This window comes from Moschus berezovskii, chromosome 21, assembly GCF_049115385.1.
Source record: "Moschus berezovskii isolate FMDL1 chromosome 21, NW_MosBer_1.0, whole genome shotgun sequence".
NCBI lineage: Eukaryota > Metazoa > Chordata > Mammalia > Artiodactyla > Moschidae > Moschus > Moschus berezovskii.
Window position 1 is genome coordinate 42623066 of NC_142480.1, and position 24671 is coordinate 42647736.

Genomic DNA, 24671 nt, shown 5'->3' on the forward strand with positions numbered 1-24671 from the left:
TAAAGAAATCAAGTCAAAAAACATAAATTCAAAAATCTGTTTCTAATAAATTTTTTATAAAGAAACATTGTGTATGCTACGTTCATAAAAGACTGAAAGCTGTGAATCATCTCATTTTGCAGTTTTCCAGTTTTCTGTAAATATAAGGCAATGGTTTTTCCCGTGGTCATGTATGGATGTGAGGGTTGGACTGTGAAGAAAGCTGATCGCCGAAGAATCGATGCTTTTGAACTGTGGTGTTGGAGAAGACTCTTGAGAGTCCCTTATACTGACTGCAAGGAGATCCAACCAGTCCATTCTAAGGGAGATCGATCCTGGGTATTCATTGGAAGGACTGATGCTAAAGCTGAAACTCCAATACTTTGGCCACCTCATGCGACGAGTTGACTCACTGGAAAAGACTGATGCTGGGAAAGGTTGGGGGCGGGAGGAGAAGGGGACGACGGAGAATGAGATGGCTGGATGGCATCACTGACTCTGTGGACATGAGTTTGAGTGTACTCCGGGAGTTGGTGATGGACAGGGAGGCCTGGCGTGCTGTGATTCATGGGGTCGCGGAGAGTCGGACACGAATGAGCGACTGAACTGAACTGAACTGAACTTAATAACATAATGCATCCAGCTCCTGAAATAGCCACCAAGGTTCTGACCTTTTTGGAAGTTCTTTACTGATGTGTGGGATCGGTGAGTGTCCTGAAGCCAATCACTGAGGTTGGTGATACAGACACTGTACGATGATGTCCTTAAGGTGCCAGGTTTATTATGACAATAACAAAACCAAAATTAAATAGGATGTAGTGACATGCTGTGCTCTGATGATCTGAGATGCTTCTGAGCCCTCAGCTCTCAGTCGGGACCCCTGCTCCTGGCCCCGACTGCAGCCACGTGGCAGACCTCCACGTCCGCCCCCAGCCGGTGCAGCTCATCCAGCCAGATCATCTGCTTCTGCGACAGCCGGTCATGGGGTCCCTTCACTTCCACCAGCTGGGAGGGTAGTTGTGGAGTGATTAGTGTTTTACTGAGACAGAAGGGCTATTCAGGTGGGCTGTGGCAGTTCCACTAACCATTTATTTAGAAGGCTTGTCCAGATGCACTGCTGTACTTACATGTCTATAACAACTAAACGTACATATGAATTCAGTGAGAAAGTCCCCTATTCTGTAGAAACCAGACTGTCCTCCACAGAGAATTAGGAAATGGATTCATATGTAATACGGCAGCTGAAATGGTTTTCCAGCACACACAGCACTGTTCCTCTCCTGCTCAACAGCCCTCAATCACTGTTGTGTGTCTGCAATTAGACCCAAGCTCCTTGCCAGAACCCACAAAACTGTGGCCTGGTGTCCCCCGTGCAAGCAGGGCCCTTGTCCGTGCTTGCCAGTCCCACCACCTAGGACACATCGCCCTGCTCTTTACGAGTCTGACATCTTCCCCCTCAATGCTCAGCTCAGATTCATTTCCAGGAGGGTCCTTCCCTTCCCATGCACTTGTTTAAAATGTGTATCGTAAGATAAGACTGCTCATCACACATCAGCTCCAAGGAACCAGAACTGTGTCAGTGCTGTCTACCACAGAGCACCGAAATTCAAAACACAGCGATGGAGACTACCAAGATGAACTACAAAAGTTTTTTTTTTTTTAATTAATAAAGCATTTCCACAGCCTAACAGGAGTTAGAGAGATCTTAACAGAGATCCCAAAGGGCAGAACAGAGAGAAAAAAATATTTGAATAGATAATGGCTAAAAAATTTTTCAAAGTTGATGGAAATTATAAACCCAAAGATCCAAGAAGCTCAGTGAACTCCAAGTACAGACCCCTAAAGAACACGACTCTAAGAAACATAAATTGCATATAAGTTTGAAAAAAAAAAAAGGCAGGGCGGGGGGGATCTAATAAAGTAGCTAGAATTTTTAAAAGCCAGAGGGGAGAGACTGCAGACTTCTCACTAGAAACAATACAAGCTAGATGACAGTGGACAAATATTTTAAGGCACTGAAAAAAAAATTCTTTGCCTAGGAAAAACTATCTTTCAAAAACAAAGACTTAAAGTCTTAAAATATATAAAACCTAAATATTTCATTATTAGCACATTTCCATTGCAAGAAATGTGAAAGGAAGTTCTGTCAGGAAGAGAATGATAGTACATGGAAATCTGAATCTATATAAAGGAGTAACCATTAGAATTTGTATCTATATGAGTAACTAAAGGCTCACTAGTCCACTGTAGAAAGCAAAATAATGCGTTACAGGGTTTCTAACATGTCGAGGCATAATGTATGAACACAGCACAAGGGCTGAGAGAGGAGATACACTGCTGTAGGGCACTTCATATTCTATGTGGCCTGGTGCAACATCACTTGAAAGTAGGTAAGTTTAAGGACACACCGTAAACACCACTCCAACCACTTAAAACACATGAAGAGTCAGAGCCAACATGCCAACAGAGGATAAAATGCAACCTCAGACAAAATGAAGAACTGAGCCACAAAACAAATGGAAGCCAAACATGAATAATCACATTAAATGTAATATTCCAAATACTAACAAATTAAGAGCACAGGTTGTCAGATTAGATTAAAAGTAAGACCCATATATATGCTGCCTACAGAATATAAGAAACTCAAATATAAAAACAAAAGTAAGTTTAAAAAATATATATTAACTGCCAGAAACCAAGAGAAAGCTGGAGTGACTATATAATAAATTTATATCAGTTGATTTCAGAGCAAAGAACATTACCAAGAATAAAGGAAGGTCATTTTATAAAAGAATTCAATTCATCATGGAGACATGACAATCCTAAGTTTATATGTTGAATAATAAAGCTTCAAAATATATATAAAGCAGACATTGATAAAACTGAAAGGAAAAACACCCAAATCCACAACTGTAGTCAGAGGTGTCACATGACACCAGAAGCATGACCCAGAGAGAACAGATGAGCTGGACTTATCAAAACTTAATACTTCAGCTGTTCAATACACTAGACAATGAAAAGTCAAGTCACACACTGAATGAAATGTATCTGATAAAGAACCTGTACCATAATTTTTCATCTCAAAATTCAGTAGTTTAAGAAAACCACTAGCCTGTGACAGGCAGGATGAAACCAGGTGAGGAAAGGGTGGTGGCCAGCCTACAGCACATGAGCAGGTGCTCACTCTCGGAGCTTAGAAAAATCACCCCCAGCCATTCCAGCCTCCTGGTGCTCACACCTGCTGAGTCCCTGCCCTTGACCTGCTTCCAAAAATGGACACAGCACAAGCAATGGTTTGTTGCTGCCAAGCTCAGCTGATAACAAGAGACTGACTTCCGTCCTGCTTACAACCTGGCCCTTCTCCCTCACCTGCTCGGATGAGATAGGCTGCCGCGTGGGGAGAGGCCCAGGTGTCAGCACCACAGACGCCTCTACCAGCAGCCACTGAACAATCCTAGCCCTCAGTCCAGCAACTCTTGAGGGATTCAATCTTGTCAATCACCAAGCAAGAAGTGCCTGGATTGTGGCCTTTAAGTTGATCATAAAATTACAAACATGACTTTCCGCTCTAGCTCAACTGACCTTGACGTGATGACTCTGGGAGCTCCACACAACCAGGTCGGGGAGGCCCCCTCGGCAGTGCCGGAAGTCCATGGCCAGGCGCCGGCACACGCCACTGAGGATGGAGCCTCCCAGGCAGGACACAAGATCCTGGACAGGAGACACAGGGACAGTCAGCCCTCCCCAGGGATGGAGACCCTGGAGCCCCCAGTGATGGTGAGATGGGGGAGACCCCATGTGTCATTCAGCAGAGATGGGGTCCTAGGACACCAAGTGCCCTTCTGCCATTGGTGCTGGCACTCTGGCCTCTGGGGATGTGTTCTCCTTGGTCAGTTACCAAGCTTTTACCCAGTTGGGAACATCCAGGGAGCAGCCAAGAAGAGAGGATTTGGGGTGAGCACTTAGGATGCAACAGTGGACCATGGAGGCCACTGGTCACAGGACAGGGAGAGTGTCCTCCCTCCAAGGGCCACAGGCCAGGCCAAGGAGGCTGCCAACCAAATGGGCAGAAGGTATAACTGGGGCTTTTTCACACTTGGGACTGTCCCTTCAGGAACAGAGGCCTGTGGGCAGGGGTACGACAAGCACATGCATATACATGCGTGTATGCGTGTGCATGCATGTATACATGAACAGGTATACACATACACACAGGCACATGGGTGTGGGCATACACACAGGCACACATATATGTGAATGTGTGCATACATATCTTTAGTTACAATTGCCAAAAGGAAACCCACATTGGAGGCACTTCCTGAGCGAACCCCGCCTGCAGACTCTCACCTGGGCTTGCTGCAGAGAAGAGAAGCGATCCCAGCTGACCAGGGAGGACATCCTGCCCTCCTGGGCCTGCCACGCAGCTGCCACCCAGGCCCGCAGGCTCTCCTCAGGGGCGCTGTGGATCTGCTGCAGCCGGGCTTCCATGGCTGGTGCCCTGCTCTCGAAGAAACTGTCTGTGCAGAGGTCCAGCGGGGCCGCCTGTGTGCAGAGAGTACCAGCTTACACTAAGCCTGGGAGGCTGGGGTCATCAGAGGAGCCAATGCCCATCAAATCTGGAAACTGGCCACCCTGATGAAGTGGACTTAGGCTTTTTCTCAAAAGATATATAAAAATCACCCAAGTAATCTGATATAAAAGCAATTTATGACACTGGTTTTTTAGAGAACTAATTTGCAAAGACAAGCACAATTTGCTAAAAGACTTCCCAGGTGGTGCCGTAGTAAAGAATCCACCTGCCAATGCAGGAAACACAGGTTCGATCCCTGGGTAAGGAAGATCCCCTGAAGGTAAGAATGGCAACAGACGCCAGTATTCTTGCCTGGAAAATTCCATGGCAGGCTGCAGTCCATGGGGACACAGACAGCTGGACAGGACCGAGCAACTGAACATGCACACACACAGTTGCGTGCTTAGCAGACATGTATGACAACGCACACGAGTGTCCATGGGCCCCAGGGTGGAGCCGAAGACACTGACACTAAAAGTTCAAGAGGAATGACCCCAGTAAGGTAGCTCACACTTCAAATTCCGTGACTCAGATTTAAAAATTAAAAGCCATTCTTATGGTGAAATTAGTACTAGGATCCAAAAGAGCATAACTGGGGGCAGGTTTCTGGGGCTGCAACCTCAGGGTCCCAGGGTGGGAGTGGCTCACGTGTGTGTGCAGAGTCTCTGCAGCCTGAACGTGGCCAGGGTTACCTGGTAGGCATTTCTGAAGGTGTCTGGCACCCCGTCCATGAAGATGATGTCCCACAGCAGAAGGCCAAACAGGGTGCTGAAGGTGGACCCCTCCCCATGGATCCCTGAGACAAGGCACACATGAGAAAAATCCATCTCTTTTGTTTTCCAAAGACACCACCATATCCTACTGCCAGCTCAAGTTGAAGAAACTAGCAAAAATATTTTAGATTCAAAGGCAAAGGCTGTTTTTGTGCCATTCCAAGCTCATTTTCTTAATATTAGATTGCTTATATACAGAAGCCTTGCTTAATGATGAAAGTCTTAGTAATTATGACAAAATTCAAGTGAATGTTTCAAAGTGGAAAAACCTAAGAGACATGTTTAAAAACAAATAGGAGGTCTGACGGGAGAGAGTGAACGCCCAGGAGCCTTTGCCTTCTGACCCCATTCGCCTTCTTCCACAGCACTGCTCTGCCTCGACCTGGACACCACATAGTGCCGGGGTTTTTAAGACTCGGGGTTTTACAGAAAAATTCCACATCAGAGACCACCCAGTCCAGACCCTCTATCTCTACCCCACATCCAGACCACAAGATGGGGTGGTGACCTCAGAGAGGCCCAGCCCAGTTCCAGGCCATGTGAACAGTGAAACAGGGTCCCCAGGGCTGGGGCCTCTCTGAGTGGCCCCCTCCTGGCCCCTTGGCACACCTGATGCCCCCACCCGAGACCCCGGCACGCCTCCACACACTGCAGTACCTCTGAGCGGCTGGCTATAGGCAGCATCTTGTGGTTCTCCCCCAATCCTGTTCACCTGCCTGACCCAAAATCTCCAAGAGCAATCCAGACACCCTTGCTCCTCATGTCCCCACCAAAACACGCCACCCTCATGGTGGCAGGTGTGAACACTGGCCATGAGGAAGCACACGGCCCTGATGAACTGGGGTGATAAAATTCTCTCCTGTGCCCTCCAGGGCCTCCCACAGGGACAGGACAGTGTGACAACACCCCCCAGTATGGCCACATGGCCCAGTTACCCTGGTCAAAGCCGCAGTGTCTATAATGGGCCAGCGCCAGCTCCTCCACAGAGCACAGGACAGTGGCGGGGGTGGCCCCCCCAGCCTCCAGCACGAAGACAGACTTCCCTGATCCACGCTGCGGGCACAGCCGGCCTGTGACGGTCACCTGGGTGGGAGGTGGGTTGGGGAAGGAACAGCTGTTAGCCCCACTCCTGCTCCAGCCCTGAAGCCTCAGACAAACTCTCCTTTGCCCCCAAAAGGCCACCTGTCCTTAGTGCAGCGCCAGACTGGTCTGGGAGGACGTGGCAGGTCATCACCTGGACCCAGGAGCGCTGCTCCGAGCTACTCTCCAGGGTCCTGACTGGGCTGTGGGCAGGAGGCCTGGCAGGGTTGTGAGCTGCTGACTCAGGGGTAGAGTCACAGTCCCTGCTGACCAGGCCTCTTTGACACCTCGATGCCAGGCTGAGGTCGGAGCAAGGCTGGGTCACTGCCCACAGCAAGCCAGAGGGCTTTCTGAGTGTATGCGAAATGTATGCTGGAAATCGCTCTTAGGCTGCATTCAGGAAAAACCCCTGAAATACACCCACAGTGCCCCCAGAATATTCACGCACGTGTCTGACATCCTCCACAGTGACCTCTGGGAGCTGGCGGAGGAGGCGCATGTACTTCTGGCCGCTGGGAGAGGCCCGCAGGCGCGCGGCCCTTTGGTACAGTGCCAGGCGGTGGCCTGTCCGGACGTGAGGATCTGCCAACCCTGCAGCGATGCACTGGACAGCCTGTGGAGAAGACGGCGCTGTCAGCGTCAGTGAGGCCCAGGCAGCGGCACCCCCATTTCATGGGATGGGAAACCCCACCATCAACTAATCGTTCCTTTTGCTAATTAGCGGTGGGCAAAGCCGCCCTCCAGGGACAAGGACATTATTCCTGTAGATCTCACGCAGACACATTCAACGCATAGATGGAGCACAGACCCTGAGGCAAAGGTGCAGGGCAGAAACGGTCATGTTCCCAACACCATGTCCCAGTCACACGTGTGGACACACTGCCTCAGGAGACAGAGGAGACTGGAGAGAGGGAGCTGGGGTAGAGGCGCTCGGGGCCCCAAGGGGTGCTCAGGCCAACTGCAAAATTATATGTGGAGTTTTGACCATGTGGGGGTGGGGGGTGGTCAGAACCCCTAACCTCTGAGTTAAGTCAAGGGTCAGCTATGTAATTAACGCCACTGAACTGTATACCTAGAGATGGTTAAAAACGGCAAGGTTTTCTTTTTGTTGTTATATATAATTACTACAATAAAAGAATAAAAAGTAACAACAACAAAAAAGCCCAGAAGTCAGTGAAGATCATACCATCAGAGTGTAGCGGCCCAGAGGAATCCAGCAGAGAGAATGAGGCCCTGCTGGCCGCTCTGCAGCCCTAACAGAGCTGGGCTGGCTGTAGGGAGGGGTAGCCTTGGGCTCGGCCTGGCCAGACTGGCTGCTGGGCAACTGCGGACATGAGCCTCTGCTAGGCTGCCCATTGCCTGTTCTGGAAACTGACATACAGAGGGAAGGAACGGTGACAAAAGCACAGGTTATGAGTGGCCAGGAAGACCTCTAGGAAAAGGCTAAAAAAACCCAGGACGCTCCATCAATGTCAAAAATAACCTCTGAGCATTAATGAACACTCCTCTCAGCAGACCCGAATGACGGGAAAGTCTATAAACTCCTCTGAAGTTTTATTTCAGGGAGAGAGAGAGGCGGTGTGCACACGCCCTCTGTCCATACTGGGTGGGGGCCAGTGGGGGCCTCTCCTAACGCTGGGCAGGGAGCACCACGCCCACCTCCAGGAGAAGAACAGTTTTCCCTGGCTCGAAACACTTGAGGTGACAAGGCGCCTTTTAGTTTCAGGCAGTAAATGGAGCGTGTCCAGGCCCAGAGTCAGCTTTTCCAACCCTCCATCACCGGATTCATGTGACCTGCCACTGGAAGAATAAAAGCTCCCAGGGCAGCAGTGCCCTCCGCTGGACGCAGACACGGGGTTGGCAGGGACAGGGGACCACAGGCGGCCACACAGAGGGCCACTGTCACTGCCTCGCAAGGCCCTGCCCTGCTGGCCACAGTGGTTGGCAGCCGACAGTGTTCTCAGACTCAAAGTCCCTACCAGAGAGGGCAGCTCCACCCTGTGGAGCCAGACGCCACGTCTTCACCCATCTTTCTACCAGGAGGCCCTGGGCAGTGAGTGAATAAAACCACAATTTCCAAACCAGAGAGTGCACCTGTGTGAAGGTGGCGGACACCTAACCCTGCAGCTCCCGACATGACCCACCCGCTGACCCCACGGTCACCCTGTGCTCACACCCCTGCTATTTCTGGGGTTGGCATAACACAGACAAAGACGAATGTTTAAGAAATCAATGATTTAAATCAACTATAGTCCAATATAAAATATAAACTTAAAAAGAAAGAAAGACATCAACACCCTAACGACATTTAGACTCTTAAGGTATTAACAGTTTGCTTTACTGTTTAAATGGATGCGAAGCTGAAGAAAGGCTGGTGGCCCTAGCAGCTACGTACCGGCTCCAGGCGCTTCAGGTGCTGGTGTAAGTTAAGGGCCAGCCGGTCCCACCACCGGCCCCTGCTGTCGGGACAGTACACGTCCTGGGACAAGAGGTTTTCAAGCTCCTCCACGGCTTCCTGCAGCAGCAACAAGAAGGGACGTGCATTAGACTCCTGAACACTAAGGCCACTGTTACAATGAGTTGTCAGGAAAACTGGCGAAGGGTATCAGCACCCTTGCACTCTAAAATAAGGCCCAGGACCCGGGACTGCCAGGAGGGGGCCCTGGGACATCCCCCGAGAGTGGCCTGAGCTCCAGAGGCACCCCCACTTCTCAGCAGGGCCCCTGCCACCTCATGTGGATGCAGCTGTGACACCGCATGGCACTCTCTGTGCACCAGGTCAGCAGCACAGGCCACACGGGGCCAGGCTCTGGGCAGGAGCAGCAGCTGGCTGCAGGTCCACATGCTTCTGGGAACCCAGCTGGCCACACGGCCAAGGGTGCAAGGAATCAGGGAGGGGGCCGGAGAGGTGTGAGGTGGGGTCTCCACCCAAAGGCCCCACCTCAACAGGCAGACGCTGTGGTCCATGTTCATGGCTCACGTCTCATGCTCATCTTTTGTGGTTCCTGAATCTCTTTGAAGAATCTAATGATTCTCCTGAGAAAAATGCACAAACTCCAGAGATGCACCTGCAGGTCCACAGACTCCGCTGAAGTCAGTCCCACAGAGCTGCCCAGGGTCCATGGACCCAGGTGAGGAAGTCCAGCTCTAGCACAGTCTCTTTGTAAGACACCGAGTTTCAATACAGAAGTGTCTGCACAGCAGAAGCTGAGCCCCGCAACCTCAGAGTTCTGAGTATGAGGAGGGGCATGACCAGAGCCCTCACTCCTGATTGTAGTTTACTTCCAGACTGTCCGTGATTGCTGTCCCGGGAACTTGAGCAGAAGCAAGGCTTCCACCTCAGGGATGTGGGGAGACCCTCCCCATCACACGGGGGCTCTGACAGCAGCTCAACTCTGGCTGCAGACCACGTTGGTGGGAGAAGTCAAGAGCCAGGGGCGGAGGGCTGGTGCACTCACCTCGTACAGGTGAAGTCTCTGCAGTATTTCAACGTTTCGGGACAAAATCCTCGTGTAAACCCACCCAACAGTAAAACACCGGAGGAAGAGCGGTAAATTCTCGTGGTACCTAAAACGAAGACGGCCACCAGCAGTTTAGTGGTTCGGTGTGTTTATTGTAAGACAATCCTAACAGGGGATTTAGAAAAGGCAGAGGAACCAGAGATCAAATTGCCAACATCCATTGGACCATAAAAAAAGCAAGAGAATTCCAGAAAAACATCTACTTTTGCTTCATTGACTACACTAAAGACTTTGACTGTGTGGATCACAACAAACTGTGGAAAATTCTTAGAGATGGGAATACCAGACCACCTTACCTGCCTCTTGAGAAATCTGTATGCAGGTCAAGAAGCAACAGTTAGAACAGGATGTGGAACAATGGACTGGTTCCAAATTGTGAAAGGAGTACGTCAAGCCTGTACATTGTCACTCTGCTTATTTAACTTATATGCAGAGTACATCACGCGAAATGCCGGGCTAGATGAAGCACAAGTTGGAATCAAGATTACCAGGAGAAATATCAATAACCTCAGATACACAGATGACATCACCCTTATGGCAGAAAGTGAAGAAGAACTAAAGAACCTCTTGTTGAAACTGAAAGAGGAGAGTGAAAAAGTTGGCTTAAAGCTCAACATTCAAAGAACGAAGATCACAGCATCTGGTTCCAACACTTCATGGCAAATAGATGGGGAAACAATGAAAACAGTGACAGACTTTATTTTGGGGGGTTCCAAAACCACTGCAGATGGTGACTACAGCCATGAAATTAAAAGACGTTTGCTCTTTGGAAGACAAGCTATGACCAACCTAGACAGCATATTAAAAAGCGGAGATATTACTTTCCCAACAAAGGTCTGTCTAGTCAAAGCTATGGTTTTTCCAGTAGTCATGTGTGGGTGTGAGAGTTGGATCAAAAGAAAGCTGAGCGCCAAAGAATCAATGCTTTTGAGCTGTGGTGTTGGAGAAGACTCTTGAGAGTCCCTTGGACTGCAAGGAGATCCAACCAGTCAATCCTAAAGGAAATCAGTCCTGAATATTCATTGGAAGGACTGATGCTGAAGCTGAAGCTCCAATACTTTGGCCACCTGACAGGAAGAACTGACTCATTGGAAAAGACCCTGATGCTGGGCAAGACTGAAGGCAGAAGGAGAAGGGGACAACAGAGAATGAGATGGTTGGATGGCATCGCTGACTCAATGGACACGAGTTTGAGCAAGCTCCTGGAGTTGGTGATGGACAGGGAAGCCTGGAGTGCTGCAGTCCATGGGGTTGCAAAGAGTGAGACACTGATGAGCGACTGAACTGAACTGAAGTGACAAAGCAGACTGAATTTCTTTCTTCTAAGAAGATACATTCTGAACACTGCCTGTCATGTGCAGTTTTTTATACCACAAATCTATGTTCTCATGGCCACCTGCTTGAAGTCACCAGATGGAGATGTGAAATGAGAGCCAGAGGTCAGCAGATGCCAGTCCCCAGGCCACACTCAGGGCCTCCAACTGATTTTAGTACAAGTCCAGTGCAGTTTCCATGTTTATAAATGGCTAAAAGAAGTCAAAAGGAGAAAAACTGTGTGGCATGTGAAAATTACAAGAAACATTTTGGTGTCGGAGAACACACGTGCACTGGGACAGTCCCGCCCATTTGCTGGCAGAGCCTGACCACTGCCCCACTGGGCCTCCATGCAAGAGGCTACTGACCTCTGTCCTACAGGAACCCAACTTCCCGGTCATGAGGTCTTATCTCTTTTTTTAACCAAGAAAATCATCCATTAACTTGTTTTAACCATTTGTTTTCCTGTTTAGTCTGAGAAATGTTTACACATTTGCCCAATTATCTTAAGAAAATCCCCCAGGGTCCATGCACATCGTGGGCTAACACTCGGTGTAAACACTGGTTGTCTCCTTCCTACAAAGGCCTGTGAGTAAATGCCTCCCTCTGTCTAAATTACTCCCAAACAAAACATGGAGAAAATATTCAGTTGTTTTTCTTAATAGTAAAGGCTATATTCCTGGCTATAGTTTTTAAGTTTGTATTATTTCTGTGTAGACTTTTGTCCTAAATGTTTTTCTGAAAGAGATATCGAATACTACTAATTTTTCTCATCACTTTGTACTAAGAAAGGAAAAAGTTTCTTAACCCTATGGAACATGTTGAACATTTATTAAACCAAAAAGAATGAAGGATCATGTGCTATGTACTTGAACTCTTGAAATAAATGCTCAGTTTCATTTTCTTTTTTTTTTTAAGGTATGATTCATTTTCTTATTCAAAACAACAGCTCCTGGAATTTCCACCAGAAGAAGACAGCTTCTGTCCTGTGGCCAGGCTTCCGCCATGGTTGTAATGCAGCCGACCAAACCCCAGAGGGGTCAGTCCCCTTGCAGGTGGCAAGCCACTGTCTGCCACAGACAGACTGGGGGTATAAAAATCACTCCAAACTTGCAGACACTCCCTGCTACTCACCCGGCACTTCTGACTCCATGCAAAGCGAGGAGGAAGTTCAACTACACATGCTGGCCTCACCACAGAACAAAAGGAGCGTGTTCCTCATGAGGAAGATGATCTGACGCAGTTAGAACAACGAGATCAGCCGGCAACCCTCACAGGTGCCAGAGAACCGCCTCACCTCAGGGACGGCTGGTCTTTCAGTTCGTCCCAGTCCTGCTTTGCACACCGAGCAAGCTCCCTAGCCTCCTCCCAGGCCCCGCTGGCCATCGCCGTGGAGATATCATTCAGCGTGTGCGTGGCCACCTCATACCTGGTGGGGGGACAGGCAGGAAACCACAACAGTCAGGTTTTGGGGGGGATAAGCACTGATGTACAGAACCTCACATCCCCACATCCCACCCAACGCATTCAGATCTGCTTTTGAAAACACAAGGGTACGTTTTAGATCAGTAATAATTTGACTATTACTCCATGAATAGCCTAGAAGTGTTCACACAGGCCTCCCAGCCTGAAAGATGAAGGAACATACACCTTACCATCACATCACACGTCCCGTTACATGATGCGATACTGACCAGCTCTTCCTCCCTGACCTCCGGTGCCCACTCATTCATCCATTCAACAATCTGGGAGCAACTATGACAACACGCAACCAGTCTCAGGATTATACGGAAGTGTAGGTTTGGTCATTTAATCACCAAGTCAGAGATAGCCAGAGGGGTACTGCCCAAGCTAAGAGAACTATTTGGGATTTTCAAAAACAACTTCAGGGACAGTATCTGGGAGATAGCGATGCTAAAGTGTTCTGAACCCACGTGACTGAAGGGAGATGGCTTCTCATCTTGTCTTTAGATACCAAAATGAAGACACGGGCCCCGCAGCTCTGTAACACTCAGTGCACAGTCACGGTGCTCTGGACTCACCCTTGCGAGAAAAGCACACACTAGCACTGTGCACAGAAACTGTCCAATAAGTGAACACAGAGTCCCCTAGCGTAAAAATGTGCTCATGCACGCTTCCATCTAGCTCTCTTTTAATACTCAACTGGACAGCTCTAAGGCAATGAAAAATGGAATTGGAGAAAACATTCTAATGAGAAGATCTGACTGAAAAAGTTATTCCTACTGACTACAAATAAGATATTGACCTTCCTAATAACTAAGGCAAAATGGGCTAAAATCAGTTTACATTGACTCTGTTTTGATCCAATCATTTCAATAGCTTATTTTTTAAAGCACATACTAGACAACACTTAAACATCTTTCCTAAAATCAAATATCAGAAACTATTTCAGCTAACTTTGAATCATAAACCTGCAACATCTATGTAAGTTTTTTTTAATCAAAATCCACTTTTGCTAAACACTGGCTAAATCCATGCATCAAGATAGATTCATGAAAACGTTTATTGTCTGCATGATTCTGGTATATGATCCACAAGTTAGTTATTAGCTTTACTTTAAGCATCATTAAGGATTGGGGGCGGGAGGAGAAGGGGATGACAGAGAATGAGATGGCTGGATGGCATCACCGACTCGATGGACATGAGTTTGAGTGAACTCCGGGAGCTGGTGATGGACAGGGAGGCCTGGCATGCTGTGATTCATGGGGTCGCAAAGAGTCAGACACGACTGAGCAACTGAACTGAACTGAACTGAACTGAAGCATCATTAACAGGGAGATATTCAGCCTTGTTCATGCCAACAACACACTCACAAGGCGGGTTTGTTCAAATGTCTGTATTTAAAAAATACTCCCCTTGCCAAAGCTATTTGGGAATATAAACCAGGGGAAAATTATGTAGCTGTAACTCAAAACTCGTGGGTTTTGGCAACCTTAATCAAACTGCATTTCTACATTCTCCTCACAGTCCTGGAAAAGTATACAAGTGAGCAAAAAACTAAACAGGAAGCAAAAACTTAAAAAATGGTTTTGAGCAGATGTTTCTCTTGTGGATGGCAAAAAACAATAATAGATCCTTCTGCATAAATTTAAAAATACACAGATATTACGGAGAGCAACCAGTCTCTTACCTAATGAGATCATCCCTGTCCTGGAAGATCGGGGTCTTCCGATTGACGGTGTACCTGGGGAACTCCAAGCGGCCCAGGTTGACCAGCAGCACAGTGGAGAGCTGACCCTGGCCCCCACAGGCAGCCTCCTCATCTTCCACCATGTCGCTCAATGAGAAGAGCAGCAGGGCCCGGGAAAATACCGCCCGAGGGCCTCGAGAGATTCTCAGGGAACGTCCCGCCACGTCTTTAGCTCTGAAAAATACACAGTATGGAAGAGACTTGCTGGTCTGTAAGCATTTGGACATCAGATTTCATAGATTATTTCAAGCTAAACAGCATTCATTATTCTAAACCTGAAGCAAACCTCTGGCCTTTGGCTGTGTGATGTTAAAGCATTTGTTAACCTCTCTGGGGCTGAGAGCCCCATCTTGGAACACGGTGAAGATTCAATGAAATTAAACCTGCAGACGATTTCACATAGTGTTTGCGTCAATAAAAGAGCAGGATAAGGTTTACGCTGGTCCCAAACACGTGAAATACCAGAGAAACTCAAAGTGCTACCTGTTTGACATTAGCAAGTCTCAATTCTTGACTCCAGTGGCAATTTAAATTACAGATATTTATTTGTTTAAAATAACTATTTATTCATTTGTGGCGGTGCTGGGTCTTTGCTACTGTGCAGGCCTTTCTCTAGTTGCAGCAAGTGGGTGCTACTCTCCAGTTGGGGTGCACAGGCTTCTCATTACAGTGGCCTCTGTTGTTGGGGGGCACAGGCTCTAGGGTGGGTGGACTCAGTAGTTGCAGCGCCTGGGCTCTAGAGCACAGGCTCAATAGTGTGGCACACGGGCTTAGTGGCCAGCAGCTTGTGGGATCCTCCCAGACCAGGGATCAAAACCATGTCTCCTACATTGGCAGATGGATTCTTTACCACTGAGCCACCAGGGAAGCCCCACAGGTATTTATTTAGAATGTCATTATCAAAGGCTCTTGGTCAAGCAGCAGGTCACAACCAGGACCTTCTGGCTCTAACAACCTGGACACCATGCACAACAGGGTTTCTCTATTGACAGCTGGGCCGTGAATTCTTTTCTGGGGGCTGGGGTAGGGGCAAGGTGCCCATTCTGTGCATTAGACGAAGCTCAGCTGTGTCCCTAGCCTCCACTCACTAAATGTTAGTGGCACCCACTATCCCACCTCAGTCACAACAAGAATGCCTCCAGATGATGCCAGGCATGCCTGGAGGTCAAGGTCCCCCAGTGAGAGCTGGAGTCCGGTGGAGAACCTCACCCTTCCTACCAGCCCAGCAGCTATGAAACCAAAAGCAGAGCTGGCTCCCTGGGGTGTCCAGAGATCAATGCCCCCAGCACAGTCTCAAAGACACAGGGGCAGGGGTCCCACCTCAGCACCATCTACATGAGGACCACGCAGCCACAGAGCCTGACAGCACCCCTAGCCTTCCTCCCCACGCAGAGTCCCGAGCATGTCCAGTTGACCAGGACTCCAAGTTGCAGAAGGAAACATTCAGCATGACTAAACACACAGCCACTATCCAGAAGGATTCAGAGAGTGCAAATAAGGAGTCTTTTTCTGCAGAGGAAGGTAACCAGGTATTACCTTGATGTGGAGCTGTCAGAGACTCAGGTTCCACTCCTGGGCTCCACAGCTTAATGAAGAAATAAAGGACACTGTCCGTCAACAGACAAAGTGATAAAGGTGTGCTATGTAATTATTAGCCATAAAAAAGGAATTCTTCCATTTGCAACAATGTGGAGGGATCTAGAGAGTATTACCCTTAGTAAAACAAGTCAAAGACAAATACTACGTTATCACTTCTTTGTGGACTCACTCTCAAAAACAAAACAAATGAATGTATATAACAAAAGAAAGAGATTCACAGCTAGAAGAAATGAACTAGTGGTTACCAGCAAGGAGAAGGAAGCAGGGAGAGGTGAGACAGGTAGAAGAGTAACAGAGATGAACTACCCTATATGAAACAGATGAGCAACAAGGACATACCGCACAGCACAGGGAAATACAGTCATCATTTTGTAATAAATTTAAATGGAGTATAATCTGTACAAATACTGAATCACTATGCTGCACACCTGAAACTAATATATCAACTATACTTCAATTAAAAAAAATTTTAAAGGATAGTGATTTTAGTAAAAAACTAAAATAATTTTAACGGGCTTCCCTGGTAGCTCAGTGGTTAAGAATCCACCTGCCAATGAAGGAGACACAGGTTTGATCCCTGCTCCAGGAAGATCCTACATGCCACAGAACAGCTAAGCCCACCCGCCATTTAGAGTCTGTGCTCTAGAGCCAGGGAGCTGCAAATACTGAAGCCCGTGCCCCACAGCAAGAGAAGCCACTGCGATGAGGAGCCCTCACACCACAGTTAGAGCAGCCCTGCTCACCACTACTGGAGCAAAGTCTTCACAGCAACGAAGACCCAGCACAGCCAAAAACAGATACATAAATAAAATTATCTATATAAAAAATAGTCTTAAGATTCTCATTTTTTTATAATTCTCATGTCAGTGATAAAAAATGTTCATCTTAATTCTTCTATTTCTGTTCCTACATGCTCAGTGCTTACACTAAGAAACAGCTAATTTAGTGTTCACTTACTTTTAAAGTATTACACACATGAATAGCATGAAATACTTAAGAAATAAAATTAAAGACTTTGAAGACATTTAAGCACAGGGATAAGGATCTTATACCCCTAAATCAATTAACTATAAATATATAATCTAGTTAAACACTTTTGGAAAATCTACAGTATAAACTTTTTGAAGTGTTGACAGTGACATTTTTCTTAATAATGTATGCCTTACTTATACCTATGTTTTACTAAGATTAATATTTGCAGTATCTTCCCAGTAAGGATGGGCTCTTGGCACATTAACAGCTCAAAGTTACACACACACACACATTATATAAAATAACAATGACATTGCTTTAAACTGTTTGCCAAGAGCATTATCTCAACTTGTTTTTAACAACTCTGGAAAGTGGATTCCCAGACTAAGGTTGATACAGTTATACTTTTGACATAACATGGGCAGAAGAAATAAATTCTGAGATTTTTATGATCTTTCCCAACCTGAAACTGTTCAGGAGCCTTTATAAGGACAAAAGAAACCATCCACAGCTTTTGGGAAATGTTTATGTTTCAACTCAAGAGAAACTGCATATTACTGCTGACAGATTATGTTTCAATAAAAAGTCTACTGAAATAAAAATTTGCCTGGATAGTTCATGTTTAACTCTTGTTAAGGAGAGTAGCTAAAACTGCATTTTTCTTGAGTAATAAAATACTAGAATATGCCAAGGGCCCAGTGCCTCTAACTTCTTGCCTCTTGGTTTTTCTTGTCCTAGAAATCAGTGTGGTATGACAAGAATTACGAAAGCTACGTCAAGGTTGTATATTGTCACCTTGCTTATTTAACTTATATGCAGAGTACATCATGAGGAACGCTGGGCTGGAAGAAGCACAAGCTGGAATCAAGATTGCCGGGAGAAATATCAATAACCTCAGATATGCAGATGACACTACCCTTATGGCAGAAAGTGAAGAGGAACTCAAAAGCCTCTTGATGAAAGTGAAAGAGGAGAGTGAAAAGGTTGGCTTGAAGCTCAACATTCAGAAAACAAAGATCATGGCATCTGGTCCCATCACTTCATGGGAAATAGATGGAAAAACAGTGGAAACAGTGTCAGACTTTGTTTTTTTGGGCTCCAAAATCACTGCAGATGCTGATTGCAGCCATGAAATTAAAAGACGCTTGCTCCTTGGAAGGAAAGTTGTGACCAACCTTGATAGTATATTAAAAAGCAGAGACATTACTTTGCCAACCAAGGTCCGTCTAGTCAAGGCAATGGTTTTTCCCATGGTCATGTATGGATGTGAGAGTTGGACTGTGAAGAAGGCTCACCGCCGAAGAATCGATGCTTTCGAACTGTGGTGTTGGAGAAGACTCTTGAGAGTCCCTTATACTGCAAGGAGATCCAACCAGTCCATTCTAGAGGAGATCAATCCTGGATGTTCATTGGAGGGACTGATGCTAAAGCTGAAACTGCAATACTTTGGCCACCTCATGCGACGAGTTGACTCACTGGAAAAGACTCTGATGCTGGGAAAGGTTGGGGGCGGGAGGAGAAGGGGACGACGGAGAATGAGATGGCTGGATGGCATCACCGACTCTGTGGACATGAGTTTGAGTGAACTCCGGGAGTTGGTGATGGACAGGGAGGCCTGGCGTGCTATGATTCATGGGGTCGCGGAGAGTCGGACACGACTGAGCGACTGAACTGAACTGAACTGAACCCAAGAAAGAATCCAGACCTGATCATTAAGGTCTCTGCCTTTTCAATCTGGCAGCAATTGCAACGGAGAAGGCAATGGCAAGCCACTCCAGTACTCTTGCCTAGAAAATCCCATGGATGGAGAGGCCTGGTAGGTTGCAGTCCGTGGGGTCGCTAGGGGTCGGACATGACTGAGCGACTTTATTTTCACTTTTCACTTTCACACATTGGAGAAGGAAATGGCAACCCACTCCAGTGTTCTTGCCTGGAGAATCCCAGGGATGGGGGAGCCTGGTGGGCTTCCGTCTATGGGGTCACACAGAGTCGGACACAACTGAAGTGACTCAGCAGCAGCAGCAGCAGCAACTGCAAAAACAATCACAATTTGGAAACACGTACCATCCGTTTTAAGACCTTAGTGTGTGTGTGTGTGTGTCTGTGTGTGTGTCTGTGTGTGTTAGTTGTTCAGTCATGTCCAGCTCTTTGTGACCCCCATGGTGGGGGGTGGTGTGTGTGTGTGTGTGTGTGTCTGTGTGTTAGCTGTTCAGTCATGTCCAGCTCTTTGTGACCCCCATGGACTGTAGCCTGCCAGGCTCCTCTATCCATGGAATTCTCCAGGTATGAATACCGAAGTGATTCGCCATTTCCTTCTCCAGAGGATCTTCCTGACCCAGGGATGGAACCCAGGTCTCTTGCATTGCAGGCAGATTCTTTACCACTGAGTCATCATGGAAGCCCAACCAACAACTCAAATGTTCTTACTGTAACAAGTTCCTTCACTGTTCACCTGAAACTACCACAACACTGTTAACTGACCACACCCCAATGCAAAATGTTTTTGGTGTTAATAAATAAATAAAATGATTAAAAAAAAAGAGCCACAAAACCTTTTCAGGATCACTGCACCAATGCCAGGTTGGTTCCGGCCCCAAGTACAGACTGAAGGCTGCTTGGCCAATCTGAGGAATGCGTCCACCAGCTGCTGCTTCTGCCCATGGGCACTCGCCAGGTGGAAGGTCTTTGCCAGGGCTTTTAGTTCCGGAGCAGAAAGGAGCTCCAGCACCTCAGGGAGCTCCTGCAGCTCAGATTCTGAAATATTTTTTTAAAAAGTACCTTAAATACGTTTATTATTTTCCAGTTTTATTGCTACTCTAAGAAGAAAGCTTATTTGTTGTCCTAAGATTAAGAACTCAATTTAGGATTTCCCTGGTGGTTCAGTGGTTAACTCTGAGCTCCCAGTGCAGGTGGCCTGGGTTTGATCCCTCGTCAGGGAACAAAGATCTTACATGCCACAACAAAGACCCAACACAGCCAAATAAATTAAAAAATAATAATAATTTAAAAGACGCACACACAATCACTATTTCTCAGGCACCAATCAGGAGATGACACGAAACTAGCACCACCCTCATTTTGCAGAAACTCCCTTCACCATGTCTCCACTTTGGTTCCCTTGGACGAGCCGTACCTGTCTGCAAGAAGCCTGCATGTGTCAGCTCTCCAACCACAGGGGTTAAGTCAGGAGAGATCTCTTCATAGTCCAGCTTGTTCACCTTAATCCAGCCGAATTTACGTTGAAAAAGTCTTACGTATAACTTCTGGCCATTGGCTGTGACAAAGTTAAGATAATCAGTGGAAAACATTCTATTTCTTCTCGAAAACCACATACGCTATCACTTCCTTTTGTAAACCAAAATGAGTAAAACATGCTGTGTTACAAATACACATAGGCTGACTCAACTGATCTTCCAAGAATATAATTTTCTTCCTTTGGAAGACAGAACTTATTCAAAGTCCTGTAGGAATATCTTCTTGGCCTGTGTGCAGGACAGGAGGAGCAAGAGGACACAAAGCCTTCGTGACAGTCTTTGGAACTAAGGCTCCCTCTTCTCTTCTGTTATGAAAAGGGGGAGTGGGGACCATATAACACCATCCTCACAAAGTCGGTGAAAAGATTAAACAAGATGAGTGTATAAACCATTCCACAGTTGGTAATGATTATTAGTCATTTAAAAACCTAAAGGACTTCCTTGGTGGTCCAGTGGTTAAGAATCTGCCCATCCACTCGAGGGTCCCTAGTCAGGGAACTAAGATCCCACATGCTTTTGTGGTACGGCCAAAATTAAATAAATAAAATTAAACAGAAATAACACCATTTAGATATATATATATATCTTAAAAAAAAAATAAAAAATAAAAGTGTAAGATCCAGGTTTCCTACTTTCTAACCAACATTTCTAGTCCCTCAAGAGAGACACACTCCACCCCCTCACCGAGAGTTCCAGTTATTCTGTTCTCTGCTTTTGGTTTCATAAACAATATTCTATTTTAGGCTGAAAATCATCTGAAAAGGATTTTTCAAAAAAAGTCTGGCCTTGGTAGAATGGCCATCTCTAACTCAGTGATCTCCACCAAGCTATTTAAGTAACCTGGTCTAAAGTTTTCCTATTACCCAAATTATCTTTCAATTTCCAACTCTAGAGTGGTCTCGGAACTTCCCTGGTCATCCAGCGGTTAGGACTCTGCTCTCCCAATGCGGGGGGCACTGATTCCATCTTTAGTCAGGGAACTAAGATCCTGTATGCTGCATGGTATGGCCAAAAATTTAGAAAAATAAAATGATACAACCTTATTTATTAAATTTTCTAGTTATTTCCCTTTTCTCTTGAAAGAGGTAAAATCGATTCACAGTAGCTATTTTCACAACAGAGACACTAAAGATGATTCTCTGTGGAGGGCAGCCCACAAGAATCTGCAGAGCTTACACTAGGAAACTGTTCCCACTTCTCAATCACACCACAGCCCAGGGTTACTAACTACTTTAATAAACGCTTGTACACCAACCAAAGATCTGTGACCACCCTGGATACAAAAGTCGATGGGGTGTCACTCACACAAGCAGAGCCACAGTTCCACTGTGTGAACATAAAACTGAATTCCTTCTCTTACCCGTTATTGGTGATGTTCAGGATTTCTTTTTTGTAACTGGACCAGGAGTCAGACCTGCTACTATGACTAGTGGTCAGCATGGCCCCCAAGGAAGCTTTTCCTGCTTGAGAGGGACTCATGCGCACACAGCCATAAAGGTCCTTTGGATGTACAGCTCTTGCTCTAAACCTGTGCTATTTGCTTTGAGCCACACTGCTGCCTGTCAAGGAATTTAGGTATGTTTTTAAATGTACCAATTCACAAAATTAAAAAAGAAAAAAAATTAATGTACCAATTTAGCTTGAAAGCTTCCATTTCCTGCACACCTTTACTTTAAAAGGCAGAGCCCAGGCAACTAAAATGTTATTGGAGAAAAAAAAATATGCCTCAGTACCCCATGGTTTATTTGCCTGTATTTTATTTTCATTTTTGAGGAAATGGCCTGCAAAAACAACAAATCCACCAAATACAACAGCAAGCTTGATTACATGCCTAAAATGCAAGGTACACTTTTCTAAGTCACACTATTTTTTTCCCCTAATCTGGGAAAGGCTGTTTTACAACCATCAAATATACATAAAAAGGACAAACAACTGCTTCCATTACAAGCAAAGTACAGTTTATAAGGATGACAGTGCAGAAGCAGGCATCATCTGGCCCCAAATCTTATCTCTTTTTAAAGGCACATTGTTGTTGAGCTGAACACCATCACTGGCTCTGATTCCCCTGAGTATTCCCAGGGGGCTCCCCAAACCACTGACTCCTCTGGGTCATCAGGTTTCTGCCCATCACATTCCAGACCAACTCAGGGCAGCAAATGGCAAAAAAAGCCTCGAAAGCAAACAGGCTCAAGATACCTGATAACTGATGAAACTTAGTTACAATGCCCTTCTCGTGATCATCAAAGAGCATCCTGTCTTCTTCATTCTCAAACACAGCTTTCAGCACCACCAGGAAACTCCGAAGGTAGTAAGGATGGTCCGGCAGTTCTGGACTTGTGACCCAGGACACATCACAGCTTGACTTCTTCTCCAAAGGCATCTGAGGAGTGATTTCATCCTCTAAGCCACTGTCAGGTTCCGGAGGAAGCGTTTGGCTACTGGTTTGTATAGAAGTACCAAGTGTGGAACTCGGAGGTTTTGCCTCCCGATGTGAGCACTGATTTGTCACTTCTGAAACAATCGTCATTTTCACCCCTTCACAATGACCTGTCTCACATTTTTCAGTAACTTCACCATCTACTCCTTTGACACTCTCCTGCTTTGCAAGATGGTCCTCAGAAGCAGACTTTATATGCCCGAGAGTTAAATCTGATGAAAACAAAACAGGCGCATCACCTGTGCAGACAGGGGTTAGGGCTGATTGATCACATTCCTGGGCAGCTGTCTGGCCTTCAGCTTCCTCCACCTTAGTGCCTTCCACTGTAAGTGTTGGGGTGCTCAGCTCCTCCTGAGAATCACCAGTAAACACGTTCTCCTTTTGAGAGCTGTTCTCCAAAAGTGGATCCTGGCCCTCCACCTCCAAATGCTGATCAACCAGGCTCTTAACCCTTGTGCATGAGGACCTCTGTAGACTCTGATTAGTGAACCCCTCATTCTGATTCAGGGATCTTTTAGCCTTGATGTATCTTCTGGACAATTTAGAGGACAGGCTTCCCAGAGAAATGACTTTTACATTATGATGTCTCAGCTCATCTTGATTTCTGCATACCGAGTCACCTTTACTTTTAAAGTAGGGGCTGGTCTGCTGTTTTTTGCCCATTTTTGCTGAATCACTTTGGCCAGGGGTTAAATTTATCATTGATGGTGACGACCTCTCTGGCGTTATATCTTCTAAGGCAATATTGGTCAAATCTATGGTGGGCACGTTTGAACTTAAGCCAGCATGCCCGGGGCCACCTGGAGTCTTGTCATCGTGGTCAGCACACATTTCATCAAGGTGCCGGTTCAGGTCATATCTCGGCACCATCTTACTACAAACAGGGCAGGCAAGTTTAGCAGGGGGTGCATTGTTAAAAAACGAAATAATAGAGTTAGATTCATTTTTTTTAGTTTTGCTGCTTGATAAACTTGTACGAGGCCTTTTTTTTGAGGATTTGCCTACAGACATCATGAGTATTATTAGGAAAGCTGGGTGGGGACTTCCCTGGTGTCCAGTGGTTGGGATTCTGTACTTCCACTGCAAGGGGCTCAGGTTCGATCCCTGGTCTGGGAACTGGGATCCCCTGCATGCCCTAATGGGCAGTCAAGAAAAAAAAAAAGCAAAGTTGCATGTTTGTTTCAAGTAGTAAAACAAAAGGTAAGACCTGGGAAAGATACCAGTGGTTTACTTCTACTTCCCTGATTCGAAATCATAAAAAATGGGATCCTATTGGACTTCATGTTATTCATTTAGTTTCTTCTTCCTATGAAACAAAACATGTGGATTAAGAACATATTTATGAATTCAACAACAGATACTATCAAAGATATCTCACGGGATGGGGCCTTGAATAGACCCTGGCCTTGGAAACAAAAGCCCAAGGCCATCCTCCAGCTGTCCACGCGACCCCAGGGTGTCCCTCAGCCGCGGGGATAAGTTCTAAGACTCCTCTGTAAGATCTAAATCAGCCACCCTAAAAGGGGACATCTGACTACTACGAGAGGTCTTCGTTTAAAACCGCCGCACGAGTAACTTCTCCGGGGCAGAGCACGCCTATCCCGCCCGCACAGGCCTGTAATGAGAAGCGCCGCCAGGAGTCGCGGGCATGTGTCCACCCCGAGCCCTGCCTCCAAGCGATCCCGCAGCTCCGGCCGCCGAAGCTCCTGAGGCTAAAGCTCTGCCAGGCCAGGCCTCCCCTGGGATCGTGTGCGCACCTGGGATACGCACCTGGGAGACGCACCTGGGAGACGCACCTGGGAGGTGCACCTGGGGCTCCGCCGCCAGCCCGGCAGCCCTCCTCCCTCCCTCCCTTCTGTCCCCCCAACTCGCTCTTCTGGCCCTGCCGGCGCCCGGCAGCCAGCTCTCCTCTCAGAGCCCGCAACCCCGGCCTGACAGCCCCGCGCGGCCTACGGGCTACG

General features: G+C 46.8%; 1 protein-coding gene across 4 annotated transcripts; it reads right to left on the reverse strand.

The window, feature by feature from the left end:
* Positions 1-35: 35 nt before the first annotated feature.
* FAN1 (FANCD2 and FANCI associated nuclease 1) lies at positions 36-24671 on the reverse strand. 4 transcript variants are annotated; one of them, XM_088829573.1, is made up of 14 exons: positions 24481-24671; positions 22470-24016; positions 20153-20293; positions 19572-19773; positions 14389-14622; positions 12535-12666; positions 9861-9969; positions 8798-8917; positions 6851-7015; positions 6258-6405; positions 5242-5345; positions 4327-4521; positions 3562-3690; positions 36-407 (listed from the first exon to the last, which is right to left on the reverse strand). In XM_088829573.1, exons 2-14 carry the CDS (start codon positions 23722-23724, stop codon positions 372-374), a joined length of 2970 nt encoding a protein of 989 aa, XP_088685699.1. In that variant the 5' UTR covers positions 23725-24016; positions 24481-24671; the 3' UTR covers positions 36-371. The 4 variants fall into 4 exon arrangements, with proteins under 4 accessions (XP_088685699.1, XP_055273944.2, XP_088685698.1 ...); XM_055417969.2 differs by lacking the exon at positions 36-407 and adding an exon at positions 741-984 and having other exon boundaries at positions 24494-24670; XM_088829572.1 differs by lacking the exon at positions 36-407 and adding an exon at positions 741-984 and having other exon boundaries at positions 24481-24670.